The sequence below is a fragment of the Pteropus alecto genome, unplaced genomic scaffold, assembly GCF_000325575.1.
Source record: "Pteropus alecto unplaced genomic scaffold, ASM32557v1 scaffold76, whole genome shotgun sequence".
NCBI classification, from domain to species: Eukaryota; Metazoa; Chordata; class Mammalia; order Chiroptera; family Pteropodidae; genus Pteropus; species Pteropus alecto.
Genome location: NW_006443138.1, coordinates 2,300,061 through 2,326,617, shown reverse-complemented (window position 1 = coordinate 2,326,617; position 26,557 = coordinate 2,300,061). Strand labels below are relative to the sequence as shown.

The 26,557-nt window shown below is 37.2% G+C and overlaps 1 protein-coding gene, 1 long non-coding RNA gene and 1 pseudogene across 4 annotated transcripts in view; all 3 read left to right on the top strand.

Moving 5' to 3' along the window:
- The first annotated feature begins 4,277 nt into the window (after positions 1-4,277).
- LOC112472560 lies at positions 4,278-4,396 on the top strand (annotated as a pseudogene).
- Positions 4,397-9,488: 5,092 nt separating this feature from the next.
- Positions 9,489-26,557, top strand: part of PPM1H (protein phosphatase, Mg2+/Mn2+ dependent 1H) — a 257,658-nt gene continuing 240,589 nt past the window's right edge. Inside the window, exon 1 of one of the 3 annotated variants that reach the window (XM_015598464.2) lies at positions 9,489-10,170. In XM_015598464.2, the coding sequence (XP_015453950.1) occupies positions 9,926-10,170 (245 nt within the window). In that variant the 5' untranslated portion in view covers positions 9,489-9,925. The remainder of the gene's footprint in view (positions 10,171-26,557) is intronic. The other 2 variants (XM_015598468.2, XM_015598465.2) reach the window with 2 other exon arrangements.
- LOC112472280 lies at positions 17,286-26,235 on the top strand. Its single transcript, XR_003043606.1, has 3 exons — positions 17,286-21,594; positions 23,150-23,239; positions 24,219-26,235. It is a non-coding gene; the product is annotated as an uncharacterized LOC112472280 (long non-coding RNA).

The window sequence follows — 26,557 nt, the reverse complement described above, 5'->3', positions numbered from 1 at the left end:
AACTTCATTCTTTTTCTGTAAAATCATAGAAAAGTAATCAGTCATACTCGATAAGTGGAAAAATTTTTTTTTAATTTGAAAGAGCAATGGACACTACCACATACAGACTTGATAAAAGAATTTCTTAAAATGACAGGATCTTTTGAAAATCCAGGACTTGTTTGTTTAAAAATTCAGTAAATGTCGGCCAAAAACAAATCTGTCTTTTTTTTCAAAATCCCTTCATCTTTTCACACAGTGTATAATGAGGACTAGCCACTTTTAAGTATAGTAACTCAAGTATTAGAGTTAATATTTGCTCTGATTTTCCATGACCAGAGAATTGATTTGGTGAATAATAGCTTTAACATTTTTTATTTGTCAGTCGCTAACTTTGTACTAATGATGAGAACATTTTTAAAAAAGGGTTAAAAACAAATGTTTTGATTTTCGATAATGTATACTAAAAGATAAAAATCAGAGATCTACAGATACATAAAATCCCTATTACTTACACATGCCTTTGGAAAGAATAAATTGTTACTTCTATTTGAATCTAGTTCAAGTAAGGAATTACAATCTTTCAAAAAAACAAGTGGAACAACACTGAAGCCTCAAGAGGGAATTGTAGTCCAAGTCTCTCATTGCTTCACAGACTTAATTAACTCAGACCAGTAAGGCTGCCTTCTCTCTCCAAGTTTCTTTTTCTAGAAAACACCTTTCATGGAGAGAGATAAGAAGAAAGACTAGGGGATAAGGGGAACTAATTGCTCTGTTTAAAAGGCTTTTCTGGGTAGCTGAGATGGGGTTAAAAGAAAAGGTAATGCAGGTAACTGAATTAAAGTGTGGTACTGGGACACAGTAAATGAACTCCTTGACTTTCAAATCTTTGATGTTCAGCTCCTGCTATGATGCAGAATGTATTCAGAATAAAAAATAAGAAACAAGAAAGGTAGTGAAAAGCCCAGCAGAGGATTTAAAAGTTGTCTGTCATTTTCTCTGTGGAAAATAATGAGTGACATTTTTGTGTTCTTGTGGAAATTGAATTGTAAACTCTCTTTGGTAGAAAGAATGAGGAATGACTATCTTTGATTGCATAGTTGAGGTTTAAGTACTTGCTACTTTGGGGAAAGGGTAGAGGAGTTTCTGGTATATTTAGAGTCTAGAAACAAGCTCTTAATTGCCCTTCACATGGAGAGTTCTCAGTTAAAATGATAGCCACCATTTATTAAATGCCTACTATGTGCCAGGCACACTGTAGGCACTTTAAGTATGTTATTCTAGAATATCTCAAAGATTAAAAAAAAAATTGCAATTTAAAAAATCTGAATTATCCTACAGAATTCCAGTATCTAATACTAATGAGCCTCATTGCTGAAAAACAATAAGTGCTCTGACATCTATAAGTGCTAATTGCTATGAAGCTTCTTCAGATTTCTCATTCTACTACATTTTAGAACAGCCCAAGTTAGTTCTTTAAAAAACTAAGCTGATTTTTAACTGTCATGCCTTATATTCTTTGGTAATTTCTGAAAATATTTTTCTCTCGTTTTCACGAACAATAATATTACTGGGAAAGAAAAAATCAGAGGATAAGATAGTTATTTTCATACAGAAAGCATTCATTAATGGGTGATATTCATGAAAGACCATAATAGGTGTGAAAATTGATTCTAAATTTCAAATTGAAAATTCTGTAACAGACATTTCCCACATATTTATTTATGCTTTAATAAGAAGGCAAAATGCATTAAGTATGGGGCATTCAAAAGACCTTTATATTCAAATTTAGGACACAGTTTTGTTTTCCAGATGTATTAAATAAAATGCTTTTATACATATGAAATCACCTGACTTGTATACAGAGGACATTTATATTAAATATGGTAATTCCTGGACATCAAAAATAGGATATGATGGATACCCATCTAGGTTTATGAACCTTTTACTTCTGTCATCTTTTATTCTAGAAAATACTACTATAATTCCTCTAATTTGGCCTTTAATTGGGACACTTCTGTTATCATTCCTTCTCTGCCATAGTCATTCATTTACTCATTTATTTATTCAACCTTTATTTAATACATATAACGTATAGCTCATAGTGTAGATTCAAAGGGAAAAACACAGTCCCCCTTTAAAAATTATCTTACATTTCAGGAATCAGATAATTTTAACACAATGTGATATGCTATAATTATGGATAGAGTTATGTAAAGGCATTTTAGGAATATAGAGAAGGAAGCTTTTAACTGCTGAAAGGATGTGGGGGATATAAAAAAAAAAAAAGGAGGTAGCCACAGGGTGAGTGGGGACAGGGCAGGAGAAGGGGATTGCAATATTTCAAGCAAAAGAAAGCTTATTCAGAAAAGAGGGTGGGAGAAAAGGACACCAGATTCTAGAAATAAATTATGAGTAAGCCTGGAGCACAGTTGTTGAGATGTTGGAAAAGTTAACTTGTGACTAGAAAAGACACAGATCAGGATCAGATGGCAAAGGCTAAGTAAGGATAAGGATTTTAACCAAATGGCCAATTGAAGATTTTAAACTGGGAAGGAAGTAACATCATCAGGTGCTCTGTTTAAAAGCTCCTTTTAGATGCATGAAAGAAAGCTGTACCAGAACACCAGTAAGAATCTGCTGTAGAAGTCTGAGCATGAAACAATGAAGATCTAAGCAAAATTAGTAGACTTGGGAGGTGTTTGGAAGGCAGAATTAACAAAATTCGTTGACAGACATATGAGAAGAAGAGAAAGGGGAAGAAATAGAGGATAGCTCCAAGATTTCAAGGTTGGGTAAATGGATACCGATGTCATTAGCTGAGACTATATAGTATCAGGAGAAAAAGCAGAGTCATGAGAAGATAATAAATTTTATTTGTGACGTGTTGAATTTGTGGTGACTGAGAAATATACAAGTGGAGAATTCTGAGCCAGATTAAAACTCTCAGGCATTGAAAGATTATATCTAGTGGCCTTTCAAATATTAAACTAAAAACAATACAAAACCATACAACAAATATAAGAAAAGCCAAAAAAACCTTTTTTTTCTAATAATGGCCACTTTGGCACTTAAAAAAAACATTAAAAAATGTAGATTTAAAAATATATACTTTTATATATAAAGATTTATTTATGTAAGTATTTTTACATATTGGTTTTGGGTTTTTTTGTTTTTTGTTTTTTTTTCTGCTACTGCTTGTCACATGACAGAAATGTGCATAGACAGACTGCCTGTTGGGTAATCCAGCCTGGGAGATGATGAGCAGGCAGTGGTCAATCCTACTTCCTTCTCTGTAGCTTCCCACATGGTGAAGAATTCACGCATCTGCCCACAGCAAATATATTTAGGGTTCTATACTAACACAAGCCCATGGAAATCAAGCAGAAAGGGACAGTTCATATGCATCTGATAAGTCCAGTAAATGAGTCTCATTCATGGCAATTCTTTTCTGTATCCATTGGAGTCAAAGCACTTCAATCACTCACTGCTTACTTTCTTATTTGATATACTCCCTGTATTTCCATATATGCCTGTCCATTAGGTAAATAGCACGTGTTTTCCATATGCCAATGTTTTTCTGGTTTCTATCAGAATCTCATGGAGGGCTTGTTAAGATAGACTGTTTGGTCCCATCCCCAGGGGTTCCGATTCAATAAGTCTAGGAAGGGACCAGAGAATTTACTTTTCTAACAAGTTTACAGGTGATCCTGCTGTTGCTGGTCTAGGAAATGCAATCTAATGTGCCAGTTTATCACAACTAAAGCAATTAGAAGAGAAATAGTCAATAAATTAATTTTTCAAATTCACTGAAGTAGACATAAGGAAAAACTTGCTAAAAATAGGATATGTTCATTATGAAAGGACAACCAGGGTAATTAGAGTGGGCAGTCTTGCCTTTTAATAAAATGTGAAATTGTTTGCCCATGACATTCTACTTTGTTTTGATTTTGGAAAGCTGACCCTAAAAATATTTACAGGCAAGCATAAAAAGTCTTCCTACTTCTATTAAAAGTGCAATTAATGACTAAAAGGACAAAGCAACTAATTCTGCATTTCAAGACATTCTAGATAGCTTCCATGCATACTGGCATAGAGCAAGACTGATCCTTTGAGAGAATAAAAAGTAATTTGAATTTATAGTTCTTAGTTAAGATGCTGTTTTTAATTGCTTGATTTCTAAATTTTTGTGAAACACCTGCCCTACTCTGAGCAAACACTGACTTTCTCATTCAGTAAGTAATCTTCATTGACTACTTCACTCAGACCTATATTACCTTGTTAAAATAATCTGGATAGTCTATGGCCATGCCACCCTGACTGTGCCTGATCTTGTCTGATCTTTGAAGCTAAGCAGGGTTGGGCCTGGTTAGTACTTGGATGGGAGATCACCTAGGAATACCAGGTGCTGTAGGCATTAAAAAAATAAATAAAATATAAAATATAAAATAAACTTGATAGCAGAAAATTTTAAATGGCAAGCAAGTGTGAGGGATAAATCATATTTAAAAAGAGAAGTTAACATGGCAAGGCATGAAAATATTTTCAGTTAAATAGAATTTAGAATTTTCACGCAAATTTAGTATGACCCAGGCAGCTCCCAACTTAGAATAAGTTCTATCTGAAAACCTTACTGGGAAGTAATTTGTTTGGAATTTCGAACAATTTCCAAATGACATTATTGTACATACTCTAAGGTTGCTAAGGAACTGTTTCCAAATCCATAGAAAATATCCTCAGGCTATTTCCAAATCCATAGAAAATTTACAATATCTTCAAGATAATTAAAATAGCTCTTTACTTGGAAAAGGTAGAAAAAACCCTTTTGTAATGTAAACTTTCTTTCTGATGGGATATTTTAAAAAGCCCCTAGTGGGAGTGGGGACTGCTTCATTACTAGCTGTGTGCCCTTGAGCAAGTCATTTACCTTCTTCTGACTTCCCTTTCCTCGGTAATAAATTGGTAGTGTTGATTAAGAGCATTAGAAACAAAGTTTCACTTGTAGTGTTGGTTAAGAGCATTGGAGCAATGTATGTAAACCCTCCTTCCCTCACAGTGCAGGTGCTGTCAGTATTATAATATGTATTACATATTTATTAACCACACATTCTGTACCAGTTAGAATACTAGTAATAGTCATGTTATTCCATTTAATCATCAAAATAATCTTATGAGGTAGGTATTGCTATTTTTATTGTTCTAGTGAAGAATAGAAAAAGAAAATGGTTTAAAATTTTAATATTAAAAATTAGTCCCTAAGGAAAAAATAGATTTAACTAGAGAAGAGTGATAATTCTGGGCTGTTAGTTTTATCACATTTACAACTATTATCTTGATGATCTTTGCAACTACCCTATGAAATTGTAATGATTGGTTTTTTTTCCCTTTTTATACGTAAGTATTCTGATATTCAGCACATTTCAAATTCTAATCTAAAGTAGGTAACATGGGACCAGGAATTATATGTAAGAGATTCAAGTTTATACAATTCCTATCTCAGTTACAAAGCAGTGGTTTCAGGCCAAGACAATGTGGGCACAGGATAGAATAGCCTACAGAAGGTGGTCAGTGGGAAAGTCATAGGTATAATCCATTGGTTGAATGTGCCAGTCATTCCAAAATGAAGTATTTATAATTTAGGGAATTTTATAATTTAATGGATGTAAAATATGCTAATGCTCTATAACTCTGTACTGAAAAATTAGTTGCAAATCTCTTGGCTCTTAAAGAAGTTCTTTATAAACAAATAGTTTTGTTTACTGTGGAGAAATACATAATTTCTTTGCAATGAATCAGGGATTTTTCAGCCAGTACATTACTATATGTGAAAACAGAATCTAAACTATTTCTGAAGCAAAAACAAGTTAGTTAGCTATTTTAATGTCATATCCTGGTTATGATGTGCATCAGATTAATGGTATGGTGTGAAGCAGAGACCCACATGATACCCATATTATTACCAATCCGAATATTGACTGCAGTTAGCTAAGCCTTGTCTTATTAGATGTCACAGGTTAAGGAAGTTCTGCTTATAGGTAAGACAGATCTTAAGGTTTAAGGGTGAGAAGGATTTTAAAGAAAACAGAGGGTATAAATATAACAGGTTTGGTCATTCAAATAATTTATATTGTTTTTTCTCTGAATGGAATTTTTAAGAATTAATTTAGCACTGAACTCTATTACTCATTAAGCATTAGGCTAGGTGCTGAAAATACAAAGATAAGAATGTTCTTGCCTTAGGATTTCACTGTCTAATGGGAGGATATAGGAAACTGCTAGTTACAAAACAAGGAGATTAGCACCATAATGAAGGCATGAATCTGCAGCTGTGAGAGGGATGAGTCCTGGAAAGGCATTATTCATCTTTCTCCTGGCTTGACTTCCAAATGAGAATTTGCTATCTACTGGAACCAAAAATGACCTGGATTTTTAAAAAAATATTTTGTTCCTTCATATCCTTCATCGAGCTTCCCCAAATGCTGATTTCAAAACTAAAAAATTAACATTGGTACAGCATTTTAGTAGTTTGTGTCTTTTTTGCCCCCAGTGTGACAGTTCCTCAGATTTTCCTACTGTCTTTCGAGACCTTGATGCTTTTGAACATGCCTGGTCAGGTATTTTGTAAAATATCCTCCATTTGTTTTTGACTCATGTTTTCTCTTGATTAAACTAGGGATTTAGGGAAGAATATCACTGAAGGGATGTGCCCTTTTCAATGCATGATGTCAGGGGATTCTGAATGTTACTATTCCTCACTACTGGGATGTTAATTTTAGTCACTTGTTTTCGGTGATGTCTGCCAGGTTTTTCCACTGTAAGTTATTGCTTTTCCTTTTGTAATTAATAAATATTTGGGGGCTGGGAATCCATGATGTTTTGTCATCCGGACCTTTTTTTTAAATAGAGTATTAATAGCATAGTCATTGAATAGTCAAAACCATAGTATTATAGCTTCAGAAATGAGATAAGTTTATATGAAGAACATCCAGACTTAGATACATTCATGTATCTAACCTGTAAATTAATTTTCTACTAAAGTCTTCAAACCCACATTTTCCAGGGAGGAAGAGAACACAAAGAGACAAAAATGAAGTGTACCTATTGATGACTGGGGCATACAAATGGTATGTAACAAACACATTGAGGGCCTCTCCATTTCTGATTAGTAGTCCATTTGAATTTAAGGAAGCACTAATCCTAAAACTGGAAGCAGATATTCCCAAATTTGCATCCATAATAGACATGAAAGGCACTTTTTTCAGGGGCTGCCCTGTCAGGGATGACTGCCCCATTTTAATCAGGATTACCTCCCCCTCTGAAGTACTGATCTTCATGAATGACATAGTTGAGGAATAAATTTCATAGAAAATATTTCTTTGGAAAGTCCTGGGATGAGACACTGACGTTAGAGGTGGGTATAAAAATAAAAGATTTATTAGTTAGCTGTGAACACTTATACCCTAGAAACATTCAAAGGAGGACAGTCATGTAATTCCTGTTTACCCACTGTTGGTAGAACAAAGTTTGCTGTGCAAAGCTAAAGATATACCAACATTTTCTCATAACAGATAATAATTAGTTCACAGAGCAACAGTAGAATTACTTCTTACAAAGCACTGGTTCACAAATCTGGATAATATTACCGAACTTAATTATGCCCAATATCCTATTTGAGAAAAAATGTGGAAACCTACAGAAAAATATTAACAGTGGCAGTTCCCTGGGGAAATGTTTTGGAGTCTTTTACTTTCTCATTTACAGTTCTGTGCTATTAGATTTTATTTATTTATTGACCATAATCAGGTACTGCCTTTAAATTGAAAATAAATCAGACAGGAAATTTTTTAAAATCCCATTTCTAGTAAATATTAAAGCCTGCCATAAGTGAAATGAAGGGAAGAACATATTAAATTCATCTCAATAGAGGTTAGTTACTGAGGTATCCAGAGGACATGGTTAAAAGGTAATTATTCTACAAGGAAAGCTTAGGAAAGGGACTCTAAGTGCATATGAGACTCAACGGAAACCAGAGCAAGTGTTTGGTTGGATGTTTAGCCATTACATAGAGATTTCCCATTGGAAGGACTTTACAGTTTAACAAAACAAAAGTTGAGAAGACCGTTTTTGCTCATTTAGATTTTGTATCATTTAGAATCCTGTCCCAAATTTTAAAATTGGAGAAAGGGGCCAAGCTAAAATTACATTTCCGTTCTGGTAAAAGTAATATAAGAACTTATTGACAGGAATGCTATTTCACTAAAGGTTGAAAATTTTTTTTAACATAATTATTTGGTATATAGTAAACCCGAGTACCTATTCATGAAAAAGGCAAACAGAAAAATGCCCCCCAAAATAGTATAGATACTGATAAAAAGGGATCAATGATGTTCATCAAAGCATCCCCTAAGAGCAAGGATTCCAATTCCTCTCCCCTCCAACACGTGGGCGGCTTTCCTCTTTCCCACCCCCTGAGAAGGACAGCCTGTATTTCCTCTTGAACTCCAAGTGAGCCGTCAGTGTGTAACTCCACAAGTAATACAGAATCCTGGCAAATGAAACGATAGGTAAACATAGAAACAGGATACAGAATAAGTAAACACGAACAGGATACAGCTCCCTTGCAAAAAGAAAAAAAAAAATTAAGGCAATACTTAACAAATAATTACCCTTAATGAAGAACATTCATCGCTTTTTTTTTTACAAACATTTTTGTTTTAATACAAGAACACCAAAAAATTGTATCATTGCAAACATTTATTCATATTACTTTAGCATTTGAGTTTCTATGTTCTATTTAAATTACTTCAGTTTTAAAGGGCCCTTAGATAATTTCGTAACAACATTTCGAAGTAAGAAAAGGCTACATTAAGTGTCTCAATGGTAAATAGGGTCAGCTTTGAAGAGATATTTTTGTTGCTATGTTGGAGGAAAACGCTTGTTTAAATTTATTAAGCAGTGACGTATTAGATAAAACAGTTCTTGCTTCTGATTTCTTAGAGCTCTTTTGTTTTCTTCGCCATTAAGCTCATTCTGGGTTTGAAAGAGGGTTTGCTTCACAGATAATGATGAGTGTGGTAATAATGAAAGAAAATGAATAGTAATTCTATAAATGTCTAGGGAAAAACTTTAATGATTCTTGTGCAACCACTGTAGGTTTTTTTTAAAAGCTCTGAAAAGTCTGTACACCAGGTGTTCTTCATTTACACTGCAGGACTTGGAGCCTGTCTTTGACCAGGATTCCACCTGTCTCCTCTTGCCCATCGGGCTCATCAAGTTTCCTTTCCCAAAGGCGTAGGGTGCATTCCTCCGAGAGAGGATTCCTCAACTGGCTTTTCCCGGTTGCGTGGCTCCACGTGACGTCCCCTAGCACCTGTACGGACTCCAGCTCACAGCGCCCCCATCCCCTGCGCCAGGTACCGACCCGGCCTGGCTCCCCCTCCCCCAGGAGGTCACGATTCTGGTGCGAGCCTTGCTTGAGCCGGCAGGGGAGGGGCTGAGCACTGGCCACAGCAGCAGCTAGAGCCCTTGCAGCCTGATTATCACATGACTCGACGGCGGCAGTAGCCGTGGCAGCAGCCGCGCGGGCTCCGCGGGCTCGCCTGGTGGTCTCAGTTCCGCTCACGCAGGAGTCCAGCGCAGCGGGCGGGAAGGGATCTGCTGCAGCTGCGGCTCCCGGAGCGCGCAGCGTCTCCCCCTGTCCGGCCGACCTCCTCCATGCCTCCCCGTTGCGGAAGTGTAGCGGGGGAAGGCGGCGGCGGCACCGAGCACGGGAGGCCGGGGCTCGGCCCCCTGCAGCACTAGGCTCCGGGAGCCGCGGGGCGCGTCCCAGCAGCCCGGCTGCTCGTGCGCCCGGCGCCCGCCGCAGCCTGCATGCCCCGCGCTGCGCCCACCGGTGCCCCCGCCGCCGCCTCCTGCTCGCAACGCTGCTGCAGGGCGCCGGAGTAATATGCTCACTCGAGTGAAATCTGCCGTGGCCAATTTCATGGGCGGCATCATGGCTGGCAGCTCCGGCTCCGAGCACGGCGGCGGCGGTTGCGGAGGCTCGGACCTGCCCCTGCGTTTCCCCTACGGGCGACCCGAGTTCCTGGGGCTGTCTCAGGACGAGGTGGAGTGCAGCGCCGACCACATCGCTCGCCCCATTCTCATCCTCAAGGAGACCCGGCGGCTGCCCTGGGCCACTGGCTACGCAGAGTGAGTGCAGCAACACCGGCGGCGCCCCCGCTCGCCTCGCGGCCCTTTCCCGCACGGGTCCAGCCCTCCTCTCTCCTTGTTCCTCGGCTTCAGGGCTCTCAGGCCGCCAGCGTCCAGGCCTCGGCGGGTACCTCTTAACTTACACTGGCCCTTTCTGTCTTCTCCCACTCCCCCTTCCCCCAACCCCACGGACGCGGCGTCTCTAGCCCAGGTATGGGTGGGTGCAGGACCGTGGGAAAGCTAAGGTTGGACGGGTCTGTGGTTCTGGAGCTCTGACACTTGGAAGAAAGTGCGTAGAACAGTTCTGCTGAAGTTTGAAACACAGAAGGGAAATCTGGTATCTGTGCGCCCACCCCTCCCCCTCCCCAAATCTTTGTGCCTGTGCCTGAAGTTTGTGGGGTAGAACCTGAAGGAGCGGTCCCTGCCCGGGGGTAGGAGTGGGGGCAGGGGAGCGGGAGGGGCGGTGTCCGAGACCTGGAGGCGGTCGCGTTGGCTTGCGTGGTGCACATTTCAGAAGGTATGTTTCTCGCACTTTAGCCGAAGAGCTCATTCTCTTCTCCTTTAGCAGGTAGTAGTAAAACCCTGCGCGTTCGTTAAATGCCAATACTGTCTCTCTGAGTCCTTGGGCAGGGGTAAACTTATTCCGGGTGTTTAATGATAGCGTTTTGGTAATCAGCTTTGGCGATTAAGTGAGCGTTTGAGTGATTTACTATTTCAAGAACCGAATAAGTTAGGTTGACGACCTGGAGTAGAACTCAGAAAGGAGAGAGGGAGGATTTTAATGGCCTCTGTCCCACTCTACGGCTACTTCTCCATTGACTATTGATGACCATCTCATGAATGGTAGGTTAAATAATGTTTCTCCCCCTATTCAGCATTATGAAACTGGGAAACTCAGAAAGTGTCATATAAGAGACCGGAGTTCTGAGGTTAATAGTGACTCGGTGGGTGCAAAAGTGCACGTAAAACCCTGATGCCTGGCCCACCTGCCCCTTTTCCTTTAACTCAGTCTGCTCTGTAATCTTGGCCCTCCCCTACCCGTGCAAGCTTCGCCAGCTGATTGGTTCATTCAGTAACCAATCAGCTCTCCCGATGCTTGCTTTCCTCCCCCCTTTTCTTTTGATGCTGACCCTTTTCTGGTGGCCCGGATACCCCCCGGCGGGTATGATTCTCGACGCTCCGGGTTCCGATGCGAGAGGTGGCCTGGAAGATGCTCTGGCTGGAATATCGAATTCTTTTCCTTCTCTTTTAATCATATAACCGTTTCTCCACGGGCTGAAATAGAAAATGTGTATAAATGGAAATAGATGGCTGGAGTATAAAAGATAATGATGTGAGAAGTGCAAGTGATGGGTGCTAAAACAATGCCAACATATAATAAAGGATAAGCATGGTAGGGATCATTGGGGGTGGGGAGTTACAAAACAGCTTTGTAACTTCCCGGAGAAAGCTAAAGCAAAAATAAACACCTTTGTAATAAGGAAAGACATAAAGGAGGAAAAAAGTGTCTGCCAAAACATATCAAGCACTGTTTCTTGACTGAAATAAGAAAAAAATGTTTAAAAGTCATTTGAACCCTTTTCAAGACAAAAAGCAATGTAGAGGCATACTCCATCCTGCAATTATGTGGATGTGGCCCCTGTCTCTGCCCCAAACCTGAATGTGTGGAGCCCGATTGTCGCTCGAATGGATTCTCCAGGGCAAACGCACCTGTTCGAGGGGCAGAAAAGACAAGCAGGAAATGATGAGAAAGTTATGAGAGGTAGGAAGGAGGATGTTAAAACACGGAATGGGGAAGCTTCTTGGGCACTATTAAAAGCAGTACCTCAGATAAGCAGGAAGAAAAGGGGAAAAACACCACCAGTTTCAGAATGTTTAGATCCTGTGGCAGGCACATGATGTGCCAAGGGTTGAAAAGAGTAAGATAATCAGAGATGAGATACGCAGGAGACAGTACCCAGAGGGCTCTACTTTCTCCTAGCTGGGCCTCAGTTTCCTTATCTCTAAGAAGCTTATCTTTTCCTAGATCAGGACATGAGAGATGTTCAACTTGAAGGTGAGCTCACTGTAAAATGTTTAATTTTTAAAGTAGTTATAAAAGTAGTACATATTTGTTAATTCAAGCTAAGACCTGTTTACAAATGTAAGCTCCTTCCCCTAACCCCTCACTCCCTAAGGGCGATGACAGTTGAATGTTTAGTATGTGTGCCTTTCTAGACCTCTTTGGATGCACCTATAAATATATGTCACGCCTTTTTTTCCTTCCCCAAATAGACTCATACTAAGCATGTTATTCTCTAATGTTTTCACAGAACACTGTGTCATGGACTTTATTCCAAGTCAATACATATAGAATTACCTCATTCTTTCAAAATGTATACATCGTGCTAATAATAGCTAGTAACATAGTGCGTACTGTTTAATGCTTACACTGCTTCCAAGTTTGTATCATAATCATTTAATTCTCCCAACCCAATAAGGGAGGCACTAACATTTGCATTTTATAGATGAAGATACAAAGGCAAGGAATAGTTAAGCAACTTCCCCAGAGTCATACTACCTTTACAGAGCCTGTATTTGAACCCAAGCAGTCTGACTCTGGAGGCCATAACAACAAACTGTCTCCTTACAGTGTATGAAATTATGGTGCATCCATCTGTACTCATGATTAACCACTAACATCATCTTACCGCCTCTCTGTTAGAAGTTGTACTGTACCACTTCCTCAAACCTTAAACTATAATTTATCTTCCTGCAAAAATATATCTTGAATGATCAAAATGGCTGAAATAAGGAAGGGGAGAGATAGACAAGTAAGAACTGTGACTATGGTCAGAGGCTGCTACCAGTAACATTACCCTTTGCTACAGGATGTACTTGGAGGAGGAATTATCTTTGTTCTAGAAGGTGCTTGAGGATTGGTAGAAAGATTATTGCTCAGAGTGGGGATAAGAGAGATGCTAATGAGTCAAGGCTTGAGTTAGCAGTGGTTTGCTTACCTTTCTAGAAAGTGAGCTACTTTCTAAGCTTTTCTGGGGTTGAAGAATTGGCATCACTTGGTGAGTGAGTGAGGCATTAGAGGTGAGTTGAGCTCTGGTTAGTGTTGATGACCTTTTGGATGGTAGAAAAATTGAGAAATAGATATCGTTTGCCACTTATTGGTAATCCCTTTCAAGAAGAGGCACTCTAGGTTATAGTACAAGGGAATTAGCTTAAGCAGTCCCTGTGAGATTTGGAGATCCAGAAACTGAAGACCTTCATTTATTATATCAGTGTTTACTGGCATTAGACTGGGTGGAATTTCCTGGCTCCTCAGAAAGCTTCCTATTGTGGCTGAAAAGGTTAGCCGCTTGATTAAGGGCTATATGCTAGGTTGGTTGTAAAGCTCTGTAAAGCACTGCAGTTACAGATAACATCACAGAGCTAGAATCTTTCCAAAAACTTGCATCAGCAGGTTTTATTTTTTTTTTGGCTTTGAGATCACTGACAGCCTATTTGATCTGCTCAGAGAGAGCCCATGGGAAGCCACAGTCTGACCGAGACCTGACTGGTCAGGTACTTCCTTTCTCTCTCCACAAATTTAAATACCACCAAGTAGTCTCTGTGCTTCAGGGACCTGGAAGTTGGTTCAGTTTTTCATGGTTTAGGAGCCCATTTTGACTTTTTTTCTTCTTGACCTGTTTGCCTAACCTTTCTCTTGTTGATGGTTAGTTGGATTTAGAGGTACAAGTGGATATGGTGTTTGTGCTTGAAACTGTAGCAGTAGAGAATGCCAAAGAATGTGTAGTGCTCTGTATGTGAAAGGATCGTATTCACGTTTTTAATCAGTAATAAATTTCTTTGCTTGTACAGAAAAAATAAGTGATAATTATAGGTTAATTTTACTTAGGTTATAGCTATAACTATGCAATTTTTTTTTTCTTTCCTAGTACCTTTCTTATAAAAGATTCCTGGACATGGATACCAACAAAAGTTACCTTGAGAGTTTCTGTTAAATGCATTACATAAGTTCTTTGTGTCTCACAAAGTTCAAATTGTGAAATTTTGGATGAAATTACATTATTTAAATCCTGCAAACAGCCCATAAATATTTGGATTTGTTTTGGAATCTATAGGCTGTTTTGTCTCTCCGGTCATTGGCAGTAATTAGCAGTTACCAATAAATTGCATTACTTGCCTGTGCAGTGGTGTTGACAGAGCAACTAGTAGTTTTCTCTTACCTCAAAGCTCAGAAATTCCCTGGTCTTTCTTTTTTCCTTCTAATCTCTGACCCAGCCGCCCTTCTTACACTGCTTAGCAGAGCTCCTGTTTGGGTACTTCCTGTTTGACTTTTGCAACTGAAGAACCTCCAAGTTCTCTACTTCTTGTTGTGTAAGGATTAAAAAGAAATGTGTGTGTTAGGGGCTGTTTTATTTCACAGAGTTCTCCATAGCCCTTATTTGCAGATGACTCGAAAGTCCAAAGTAGTCTAAAATATTTCTCATACTTTTCTGGTAACCTGAAGAAGGTATTAATTTTCCTATTTCAAAGCGGGTAGCTAAGCTCTCCTCCATTTTTCAAATTTAACATTTTAAGAAAGTTACCCCTTCTAGGGTGGAGTTCCTGGGCTGTCCTTTTTCTTAGGAAAATACATCAACTTCCTTCAAATACTAGTGGAGTTTGAGACAGAATTTAACCATTCTCAAGGTTTGTGTTTATTATCCTGTGTTTTAGCCACAGTTAGGGAGACGTCATCTCTCATATTGCCTTACCACATATTATCTTTACAGCAATACCAATCGATAACTTAATACTGCATACTAGAATTGTTTTCTAAAAATATATTATTGAAGAGAATTTTTAGAGATATAATCGATATATAAATTAGTTTCAGATATACAACATGATTCTATATATACATATATTGTGAAATAATTACCATAATAAGTCTAGTTAATACCCATCACCATATATAGTTACAAATTTTTTTTCTTATGATGACACTTTTAAGATTTACTCTGAGCAGCTTTCAAATATGCAATTTAGGATTCTTAACTGTAGTCACCATGCTATACAAAATATCCCCAAGACATATTTATCTTATAACTGGAAGTTTATACCTTTTGACGCCCTTCACCCATTTTTGCCTCCACCTCCACATCCTCCCTTTCCCCATAACCAGCAATCTGTTCTCTGCATGAGTTTGGTTTTGTTGTTTTTTAGGATGGTATTTGTCTTTCTCTGACTTTTTTCACTTAGCATAATGCCCTCAAGGTCCATCCATGTTATCCCAAGTGGCAGGATATCCTTCTTTTTTATGGTTGAATAATAATTTATTATACATAATAAACATACATACCACATTTTCTTTATCCATTCATCCGTCAATGGATACTTAGGCTGTTTCCATATCTTGGCTATTGTAAATAATGTTGCATTGAAAACAGGGATGCAGATGTCTTTTTGATTCAATGTTTTCATTTTCTTTGGCTAAATACCTAGACGTGGAATTGCTGGATTATGTGGTAGTACTATTTTTAATTTTTCGAAAAGCCTCCAATATGGTTTTTCATAGTTGCTGCACCAATTTACATCTCCACCAACAGTGCACAACGGTTTCCCTTTTTCCACATTCTCACCAGTACTTATTACCTCTTGTCTTTTTAATAGCTATTCTACCAGGTGTGAAGTGATATCTCATTGTGGTTTGCAGTTGCATTTTCCTGATTATTGGTGATGTGGAGCACCTTTTTTATGTACCTGTTGGGTGTCTGTATGTCTTCTTTGGAAAAATGTCCATATTCTTGCCTGTTTTAAAAATCAGATCGTCTTTTTGCTTTTGAATTGTATGGGTTCTTTTATATTTTGGATATCAACCTCTTATCAGATACATAATTTGCAGATATTCTCTTCTTTTTAGTATGTTGCCTTTTCATTTTGTTAAGAGTTTCTTTTGTTGTGCAGGGGCTTTTTTATTTGATGCAGTCCCACTTGTTTATTTTTGCTTTTGTTGCCTTTCCTTTGGTGACAAATCCAAAAAATCATCTCTAAGACTAATGTCAAGGAGCTTACCGCTTATGTTTTCTTCTAGGAATTTTATGGTTTGAGGTCTCATGTTAAACTCTTTATTTCAAGTTAATTTTTGTATATGGTGTTAGATAGTGGTCCAATTTCATTCTTGCATGTGGCTGTTCAGTTTTCCCAATACCGCTTCTTGAAGAAATTGACCTTTCCCCAGTGTATATTCTTGGCTTCTTTGCTGTAAATTAATTAACAATATATATATGTGGGTTTATTTCTGGGTTCTCTATTCTGTTCCATTGATCAGTATGTTTGTTTTTGTGCCAATAACTTTTAATTACTATAGCTTTGTAATATAATTTGAAATCAGGAAATGTGATGCCTCCAGCTTTGTTCTTTTATCTCAAGATTGGCTATTAGAGGTCTTTGTAGTTCCATACAAATTTTAGGATTGTTTATTCTACATCTGTGAAAAACACTATTGGAATTTTGATAGGAATTTCATTGAATCTGTGTATCATTTTGGGTAGTATGGACACATTAACAACATTTTTTCGCTTTATGAGCATGGAATATCTTTTATTTATTTGTGTCTTCAATTTCTTTCAGCAGTGTTTCATAGTTTTCAGTGTATAGGTCTTTCACTTACTTGGTTAAATTATTTCCTGTTTAATTTCTCTTTATGATAGTTCATTATTAGAGTATAGAAACACAACTAATTTTTGTATATCTATTTTATATCCTGCAACTTTACTGAATTTATTATTTCTAACAGTTTTCATGGCGTCTTTAGGGTTTGTGATATACATACCATGTCATCTGCAAATAGTGATCATTTTTACATCTTCCTTTCTGATTGGGATGCCTTTTATTTCTTTTTCTTACCTAATTGCTCTGGCCAGTTCTTTCAGTATTATGTTGAATAAAAGTTCAGAGAGTTAGGTATACTTATTTTGTTCCTTCATCTTAGAGGAAAAGCTTTTACCTTTTTACCAGTGAGTATGATGTTAGCTGTGGGCTTGACATATAAGGCCTTTATTATGTTGAGGTACATTTCCTCTGTACCACTTTGTTGAAAATTTTTATCAATAATGGATGTTGAATTTTGTCAAATGCTTTTTCTGCATATATTAAGATGATTACATAATTTTTATCCTTCATTGATGTGGTATATCACATTGATTTGTGTATGTTGAACCACCTTTGCATCCTTGGAATAAATCCTACTTAATCATGGTATATGATTCTTGTAACGTATCGTTGAATTTAGTTAGCTAATATTTTCTTGAGTTTTGCATGTATTTTCATCAGGGATGGTGGTCTGTAGTTTTCTTCTTGTGTCCTTGTCTGGTTTTTGTATCCGGATAATGCTGACTTCATTAAATGAATTTGGAAGTATTCTTTCCTCGTCTTCTTCTTCTTTTTTTTTTTTAGAAGAGTTTAAGAAGGAAGGAGACATTATTTTAAAGGAACTTATCGTTAATTATTGATGTTTGGTAGAAATTAAAAACTCAAACGCCTTTATAGTTTTCTCTGATTTGCCTAATTTGAACAAAGGATTGATATTTATTTCCTCTTGAATTTATGCTGTTATCTTTAAAGAAATAAACATCATTCATTTGTTTTCATTACTTCTCTCATTCAACCAGCAAAATCATTGCATTATGTTATGAGTTAGGCATTGGTCCCATGCTGGGTCCATAATATAATATAATAATCATTCTCAAGAAAATTTTATTGCATAATCTTTCTCCCTTTAATGTCACTCTTTAAAATTAAAATGAAATCATAGACTATTAAGGTTAATGGAGACCAGCACTGGGGTGTGTGTGTGTGTGTTAATGTCTCTGTGCTTATGAGCAAGTATAAATCTCAGTATTTAGAATCTCTAATCCACTCTAGAGAAGCAAACTATTCTTTCCAGCAAGCATCGTCATTAGCTGCCAGGTTCTCTGTACCTGTACAGAGGTATGAGTAAAGAAAAAATTATTCTGACACTTGTTAAAATGATAAGAAAGACTTTATTCAAGACCATTGCAATAGGGGCGTTGTAATGAGAGAGAGATCAGACTCAACTCAAATACAGCAAAGATGGCTGGGAATTTACAGCCAATGAGCAGAGTGAGGAAGTCAGTAGATGGAAAATTACTAAGAGAAGACATCAAAGGTAGGAGAATTCTTACTGAAGGCGGGTCAAGGACTTACACATCAAAGGTAAAAGATGAAGAAATCAGATATTAAGGGTGATCAGATTTAACTGCTAAATCGGAATATAAAAAACCAAATCCATACCTATTGTCACCAATGTTAAAACCAGAAGTGTAGAGGCATACAAGTCAGCAAAAAAGATTTTTGTCTTTTGAAAATGCTATGATATTGCTGTAATTTTTCTATTTTTTCAAAAAGCCATGAAACCTTGTATTTACCTGCCTCAAAGGATTCTCAAGGCCCCTTCCAGTTTTAAACTCTGAGTTCCTGGGGTTAGGCTAAGAACCAGTTTTCTTCCAGGCTGAGTTTTTCCCAGTGGGGCCTGCTGTCTCCTTTATTATGATTACAACTTTGATTATTTCCCCCCAGCCCTTTACTATGAAAATTTTCAAACATGCAGAAAAGTTGAAGCCATTATATACTTAGTACCCATATGCCCACCATTTAGAATCTACAGTGCATATTTTGTTTTATTTGCTTAATCATTTGCCTGTCTATCAGTACATTCTTGTTATTTTTAAGTGTTTCTTTTAGTCCAGTGGCTTCGCTTTATGCTATTAAGTTATTTTCCACAGTAAAATAAAAATTAGGTTTGAGTACCTTTGACATTCTCAGTTGAGAAAACCACAAATAATTGAGTCCTCATCCATGTAAGGAAGGGGACCCCAAATTTAACTTTTACAACATTGGCACCCTGCAAATGCTCACTCAGTCTGTACACTTTCCATAATTTAGCATGCACATAACTGAGAGCTTTACATGGGGTCAAATTGGAAAGTATAATTGTGTAATTAAATCAGTAGGAAATTGTTTGACTTGAATCACTCCCCTTTTCAACTAGTAGGAGTGCTCCATTCAGTAAAGACTTCAGAATATGTTGCCTGAAAAGTGCTTATGATGAATGAAGACATCATTGTGCCGTGTTTTCCTTTACTTTCAAAGTACATATTATCCACTGGGAGGTTTAGGGAAATCAAAATACTTGCTTAATTCCTTTTTCCGGTGTGGTCAGATCAGTTGGGTCTTCTGGAATGTCAATCTGTAGTGTTTTGTTATACTATTTCTGACTTAGTTTTCTCTAAATGGCTGTAAAATTTAAATGCTTATCTGTATATTCTCTCTGTGTAGATTTTATGCTTCCTTACTTATAAGAGAGAATGATGATACCACCAAGTTACATCTGTATAGCTCTGGATGATTATTAAGACCCTGCCATGTACACTTAAATGAAAGCATCTGTTATCCATTTTTAATAACAGAGGAAAATGAGGCTCAGAGAGAACCTAAGTTACTTTAGAATCTTACGCAGTCCCAGGATCCTGGTGACTATTAGGGAATCATTGAACCTGACCATTCGTTGTGTGAAATTATTCATTGATAAAAACATATTTATCCCCGTGAACAAAATGTCACAGAAAAGAATGTAATGTATTTTGTTACTTAAAAAGAAACTAATAAGGCCTAATCTCCAGGGGGCTATAAATTGGATAAGGTCATATTAGCACATCAAGTTTCGGATAAAGAGATGCTTTTCAAAGCTTTTAAAAATACAATTAACCCTTGAACAACATACGCTTGAACTGCACAGGTCCATTTCTATGTGGATCTTTTTCAATAAATGCCTGTACCATTTTTGATTCATAATTGGGAGTCTGTCGCTGCAGAGGGCCGACTGTTTGCATCGATCTACACCATTTTATGTAAGGGACTTGAACATCTGGATTTTGGTATCTGCTTCTGAGGGATGTTCTGGAACGAATCCCCCGTGGATTCCAGGGGACAACTGGTATAGTTAAATTTTGGAGAAGTCAGAAGTTATATGTGAATTTTCAACTGTGCTAACCCTCACATTGTTCAACGGTCAACTGTTTTATTGAGTATAATAGACTTTGTTGATTATACCAGGCTTTCTTAGTATATGTGAATTTCCTAAATATAACAGTCTAGGCCTTCTAACTGCAAAGTGTCTTTTTCATATTTTAATGTTTTTAGAACCCTGTAAATATTATTACCAACCTGTACATTTTTTGTGGTGGTGTTTTTATAAAGTTAATAAATAGATTATGTGTTTTACTATTAATAGCTGCATAGAAATGAGGAAATATACTTAGGAATTCTGAACAATGGGGTTCAAATCATGAGTCAATTTTTATGAGAGTCCTTTTAAAATATACTTTGGAGGTTCTGTTACCTACATTCTTAAGCAGAATCAAGTTTTTTCAAGTTTCAAAGGAAATTTAAGGCCATCAAGACTAGCAGCACCAGTGTAGCATTGGTTTGCTGTTCTTTAGCGTCGTGAGCTTTTGCAGGGACTGTCTTGGAGTACGTGCATCAGTGACTTGCGCAAGTCAGGCCTAATAGAGTTGTGCTGGATATAATTAATTAGTCATCACAGGGCTGTGGAGCAGAAAGAGTCAATTTGCCAAGCTGAGAGGACCAAAATAATTTGTTACTTAAGCTATTAAAAAATGGTGCCCCTTTACCATGTTACCTTTTTCATGTAATTTTAGGAAGAAAAAAAATCTCAAGTGATAAATTGATTTTTTTTTTAAAATAAAAATGCTGTGGATTATATTTAAGTAGTCTTTTATGTTGTACTAATAGTTATTCTATGCCTTTTTGAAAAGGTGAACACTGACACATTAGAATTCACAGCTGGCAAAAAGAAAAGAAAATAAATGTTTATTGAGAAGCAAATTTTAAGGTACAGTGAATATGAATAACCCATAAGAGGGTGTGAGGGGAGGGAGCGAACCAAACTGGTATTCGAACTAAACTGGTATTCATATAGAACTATTAAGAGGTTTTTTTTTCTTAATATAAAAGAGGAAATAGCTACAATAGTTTTTTGCAAATAAATAGCCTACAAGATGGAATTCTAAAATATATGTTTCAAAAAAATCAGGCAATTTTATGAGCCCTTTAGGACAGCACTTATACCCCGTGTAGCGGGTTTAGAGAGCCAGATTAGATGGCCTCTTGGCACCCTTCCCTGTGCTTATTCATAATGGGGCCATGCTGCCCTGTTAGAACCTGGTGTCCAAGCCGGGTTGGTGATTTAGTGCAGCAGCAAATGGGAAGAAGAAAAGAACTGGCAACTCAGACTATAGCAGCTGGTGTTTATTTTTTTAAAATATCTAGGTGCTCAGATGGGAATTGCATGTGCCATGGTTGAAGCCCCGCCTCTCCTCCTCTTCCTGTACCCCAGGTCATCAGGTCAGTACTGACAGAGGCCACCTGGCCATGCCGATGCTTTCCTGCCTCACATACCACCTGGAGCCCTGTCTGTTGCCTTGCCGGCCTCAGAGGTGCCACGGGGTGGCATTGGTCTCCAGTGGGGCTGTAAATTCGCTCCAGTCCTGGTTCCCAACCTTCGCACTATCATGGACCATTTTATTTTTAAATTTATTTCTCTTGGATGGATCTCTTATAAAGATTTTGTCCAGCAAGCTTTACAAAATAAGTATTAAGTTGCCCCCTTAAAAAAAAATTTGAACCAAACACATACTATCTATTCAGAAGGAAGGGTGGATGTAGTGAGTGAACTAACATTTCAGCCTTTAAAAGCAAAGGATTAACCTTTGTTTCGGTAAACATGTGACTCATTTAAATTTCTCAATAAAAAAAAGCTATTTTTCATTATCCTTTTTTTCCCCTTCAATACTTAAAATCACTCAGGTCTCCTAGTGCTACATTCCCAGATCCTTAAGGAGCCTGGACCACAAGTTGAAACCCCATAGACAGGCTTGGCTTTGGCCTCACTCCTGGGTGTTTAGCCAGGTGTGCTCAGATTCCTATCAGGATCATTTTGTTTGGGATTCAAAAGTGTAACACCTTCCTTGAGCACATCACTTCAAAGTCCCAAATGTCCTTTTCCTGTTGAAAAACTATGTTTTAATAGTTTTGTTTTCTTGGCTGACAAAGTGCTGCTAGTTGTCTAAGAGACCTTGTCAGCTACAAATTTAATTAAGCTCATGCTGAGAATATTACCTTTTCCTAGCAGATTTTGGACTCAGGCAAAAGTTTACCTTGTGAAAATTTCTATCAATCACTGACTGGGGGTGAGAAGAACTTTAGAACACCTTTAGGTGTTTACTAACCTGTCAAGGTTCAGGAAGGCATTGATTACTCAGGAACATAGAATTAATTTTTTTTAATGATATACTTTTTTTTTCTCATTACAGAATTGATGTGTGTTCATTGTAGGCACTGTCAGATTCTCATAAGTACTATGAAGAACATAAACATTATTCTTAAATTCTATCACTCATAATTAGCTTCAATTGATAATTTGTGTATCTCTAAGTACACTTGTATTTATTTACAAAATGAGATCATTCTACATACTGATTAGTAGTTTTTTCACTTCAAATGGAGTGACTATTTTTCCATGTAAATGCATATTGTTCTCTGTCATTTTTAATACCTGCATTTTATTTCATTTATGGTTTTAACATACATTTTTTTTCCCTTGATGGTAACCAATTTTTTACTATTAAAAACAGCCCTGTGAAGAATATCCTTGTGGATAAATCTTTGATAAACTTTAATTTGAAAAGTGAAGATTTTTCTGGGAAGAATGTTCAGATTGAACTTTGTCCAGTATTTCTAGTGACATTATTTAATAGTTTGAAAAGATTAATGTTAACAATTAAAGTTGTTTTTAGAAGATGTCCTTTATGTACTTTATTTTAAAGTAGTGTTATCAAAGTAGTGTATTAGTGGGCCAGGATTACTGATTTAAGAAACATTGTTTCTTTTTTATATTTAGGATTAAATAATGAGTTTTAGAAAAATGACCCTTAAGGACTAATTTAAGACCCTACTCTGAAGAACTGCCCATGATTCTCCAGAACTAAAGGTACTTACTGGCTATCATGCATTCGCTAGATAATTGGTGGCATCTCCTTTTTAATTGATTTAACTTTTAATCAGTAATCTTGAGGGTGTGGGTATTACTTATATACATTTTAATTCCTTCAATACTGTACATAGAGCCATATACATTGATGCTCAGATATATATATACCTGAAATAATGGGGACATAATCAATATAGGTCTTTTAATTTCAAATGGAAGAAAGATAACCTTTATTCTCTAGACTGATTTCAAATTATGTGCTCAATTTCTGGGAATCCAGCAGTTATCACAGTACTTTTTCAGACATCCATCTGCTCAATAAATGTTGGAGGCATGGCTTTGTATTCTCTGCATCTAGACTATCCTTCAGGGAAATGGGAGGCAAGGGCACAGAATATATCTAGCTTTTTGGCTTTTAGCTGGAGGTAAGCAGTAAGAACAGATCCTGCTGGAAAAAGTAGATTTCTTGGTATTTATGAATGATTGGCTAGCAATGGGAAGTCTGTGTGTATAGATACTGAGTTCAAAAACCCATTGGAATTTCTGAACATCATCAATTCTTTCTCTGCCCTTTTACCTGTTCAGCTTTTTCCCCCCTTCTACCTCATTTTCTTTCCTTTGTAGGTTTTTTTTTTTTTTGTATATTTATGAAGCACCTGCTCACTAATTCTTTCTCTTTGCACAAAGCATTATTAAATTAGGCATAATCTATGATTTAGTTCATTTATGGACTGGATTTTTTTATGCTGAAGCTTGCAGTTTGCTTTTGATAGAAAAACTCAAAGTCCCCTAAGGTAATTGGCCCATTTCTCTCTCTGTCCAACCCCAAGCCAATATTTTCTTACTTAAAATCGTGTACATGCAATAGAATTGAGAGTCCAGAAATAAAAACATAAAAAGAATCACATACATGTAGATATGAATCAATAAGGATAAAGAAATTCTATATTTAATTTTATTAATTTTTACTCTTATATAGGTATTGGTTCTCAAGCTGACCTGAAGAGTTTCTGTGTCATCTGTACATAAATATTTGCCATATTGGAAATTAAAACTGAGAAATTTAAAAGATATCATAGATTCATTAAAAAATAAGTACGTAAATATTTTTAATGAAAAGTAACCATGTTTTCCAAAACAAAAACCAATTTAGTAAGAAGAGTGGTGTCGTTATACACTCTCGCAATTCTCTAAAGTGTCTGGCTTAATGGAAGACAGCTGGATTCTTACCTGCTTCTGCATTTAATCTCGTACTGTCACACTCACAAGTAAACTCCACTAATACTCATGAGAGAATGAGAGTGAAAAAGGAAAGCAACACCATAGCATTATGTTGAAAGTCATTTTGACCTCATGTATCCCTTGAAAAGGTCTTGGAGACCTCCAGAGGTTGCCAGACCATATTTTGAGAACCATACAGAGGATAAAGAGCATCACTTTCTATCTCATTTTTTAACTTTTTATAGATAGAAAAACTTAGACTACTTTTAAAAAGTTATGGTGAAATGTAGTGCTTCCATTTCTGGCATGAATGTTAGTACTGATTCAGGAGGGTACTCTTGCACACTCCTTGTGGTCTTTGTTCCACATGTAGAGTGCTTCGTCTTTTCCAAAGTTTTGGCCTTTTAAGACTTACAATTGAGCGGGGGTTAGTGTTATCCATCTTTAACAGATAATAATAAAAGTGATAGGGGTCAGAATTCACTAATTAGGCCTATAGAACAAGTCTGAGCATTTAGGATTATAGCAACTCTTGAATTATTTACTTTTCTTTGTATCATTATCATACATTTACTGTATACTTCACATGGGCTAAGGGGCAAAAGATGCAGAGGTTTTAACCTGAAGAGGCTTAGACTCTTGCTGGGAAGATAAATTCATGAAAAGATTAAAACTTGAACACAGAGTGACAAAGGAGCAGCATGATGTTGGGAGAAGATTAGTACTTCCACGAGGCAGTGTGAGGTTTTCTCAGCTCTTCTAACCAGCTTGTGGTTCCAGCAAAAGCTGGCTCACTTTTTAGTCCTCAGTTGGTGTTTTTATAAAGTTAGGGCATTGACTCAGTCCTTTCTAGCTGTGAGGTGCTGAGGAAGTAGCATAACAAGTTGTGCACTGATTACTTAATTTCTACTGACTTTTAAGTAGGATACCTGTATTCAGTTCATAAAAATGCTTTTTCACTTTCTTTGTCTTAAGTAAAATCTCTGAAGGATATGTAGGCTGAATATGCATTTCAGTGAAAGGTAGAATTGAATTAAAAATCTAATTACATTTGATTTAATGATGCAAATTTCTACATCTAACAGCGTAGTAAGCCAAGGATGGTGAGGTGGTAACTAAGTCTCTTGCCTGGAGGACAGCCTTTCCTCCCCTTCCCTGACTGCATTGGAGGGATGAGCACCAAGCGTAGATTCTAACGTTGTTTCTAGAACGAAATAAAAATCAGCTTTTACATAAACAGCCTATCTTAGATTTTAAAAGGGACTACCATTTTAGGCTTTCCCTCTCTAATTCTTTTAGAGTAATGATACAGTTACTGTATAGTCCGGAAAAGTTATGATTTGAACTATTTGTCTAAAATGAGAAGTGCTGCAAATTTTTATCAGTGAAAAGGTAAAATTAGTGTGGTGATGATTCCACCATAATTGGTTCCAGTTGGTTCTACTCGGGGATGTCCTTTTTTGAGGCATGATTCAGCTACAGCCAAATTATAATTTGTAAAGTCACGTGGATGTCGAATCAAGTCTGTGAAAAGTTGAAAAATGTGAAATTGGTTGAAACTTCCTTCCGCTCCAGAAAAAAGGGAATGAAGATTACAGCCAGTTTTGAATTTAGCACCTCTCATTGCCGGACCGTAGGTGACCCGAGGACATTCGGTGTTCTCGGATTTGTGCTGTCACTCGGTGGAGAGCTAATGTCCTCCACTTTGGCAGTTAAATTGCTGTGGAAAGCAGCTGTATTTGATGCACTTCTGATCAATACCTTGTACTTATATGTGGCCCTGTAGCAATTGTATCACTCTACTCTTAGTGTCTCTGACCTGAGAGTAAAGGACACACAGTTCCTTGCTTGAGATTTGGTTTTGAAAATTTACGTAAGTCAAATTATGTTTTAAAAACACCAGGAAACTTGCTACTTAAAATATGTCCACAGAGTTGGGAATAGTTCTGTCAATCAGCATTGGTGCTTTGTGCATTGAACTATACTGCATTCTTCTAAAGTGGACAATAACTAGTGGTATGTTTATTTCAAACGTTTAGTGACCAGCGGCTTGCTAGCATCAATAATTCCTTGTAGGTCATCAGGGGTAAGTGGCTA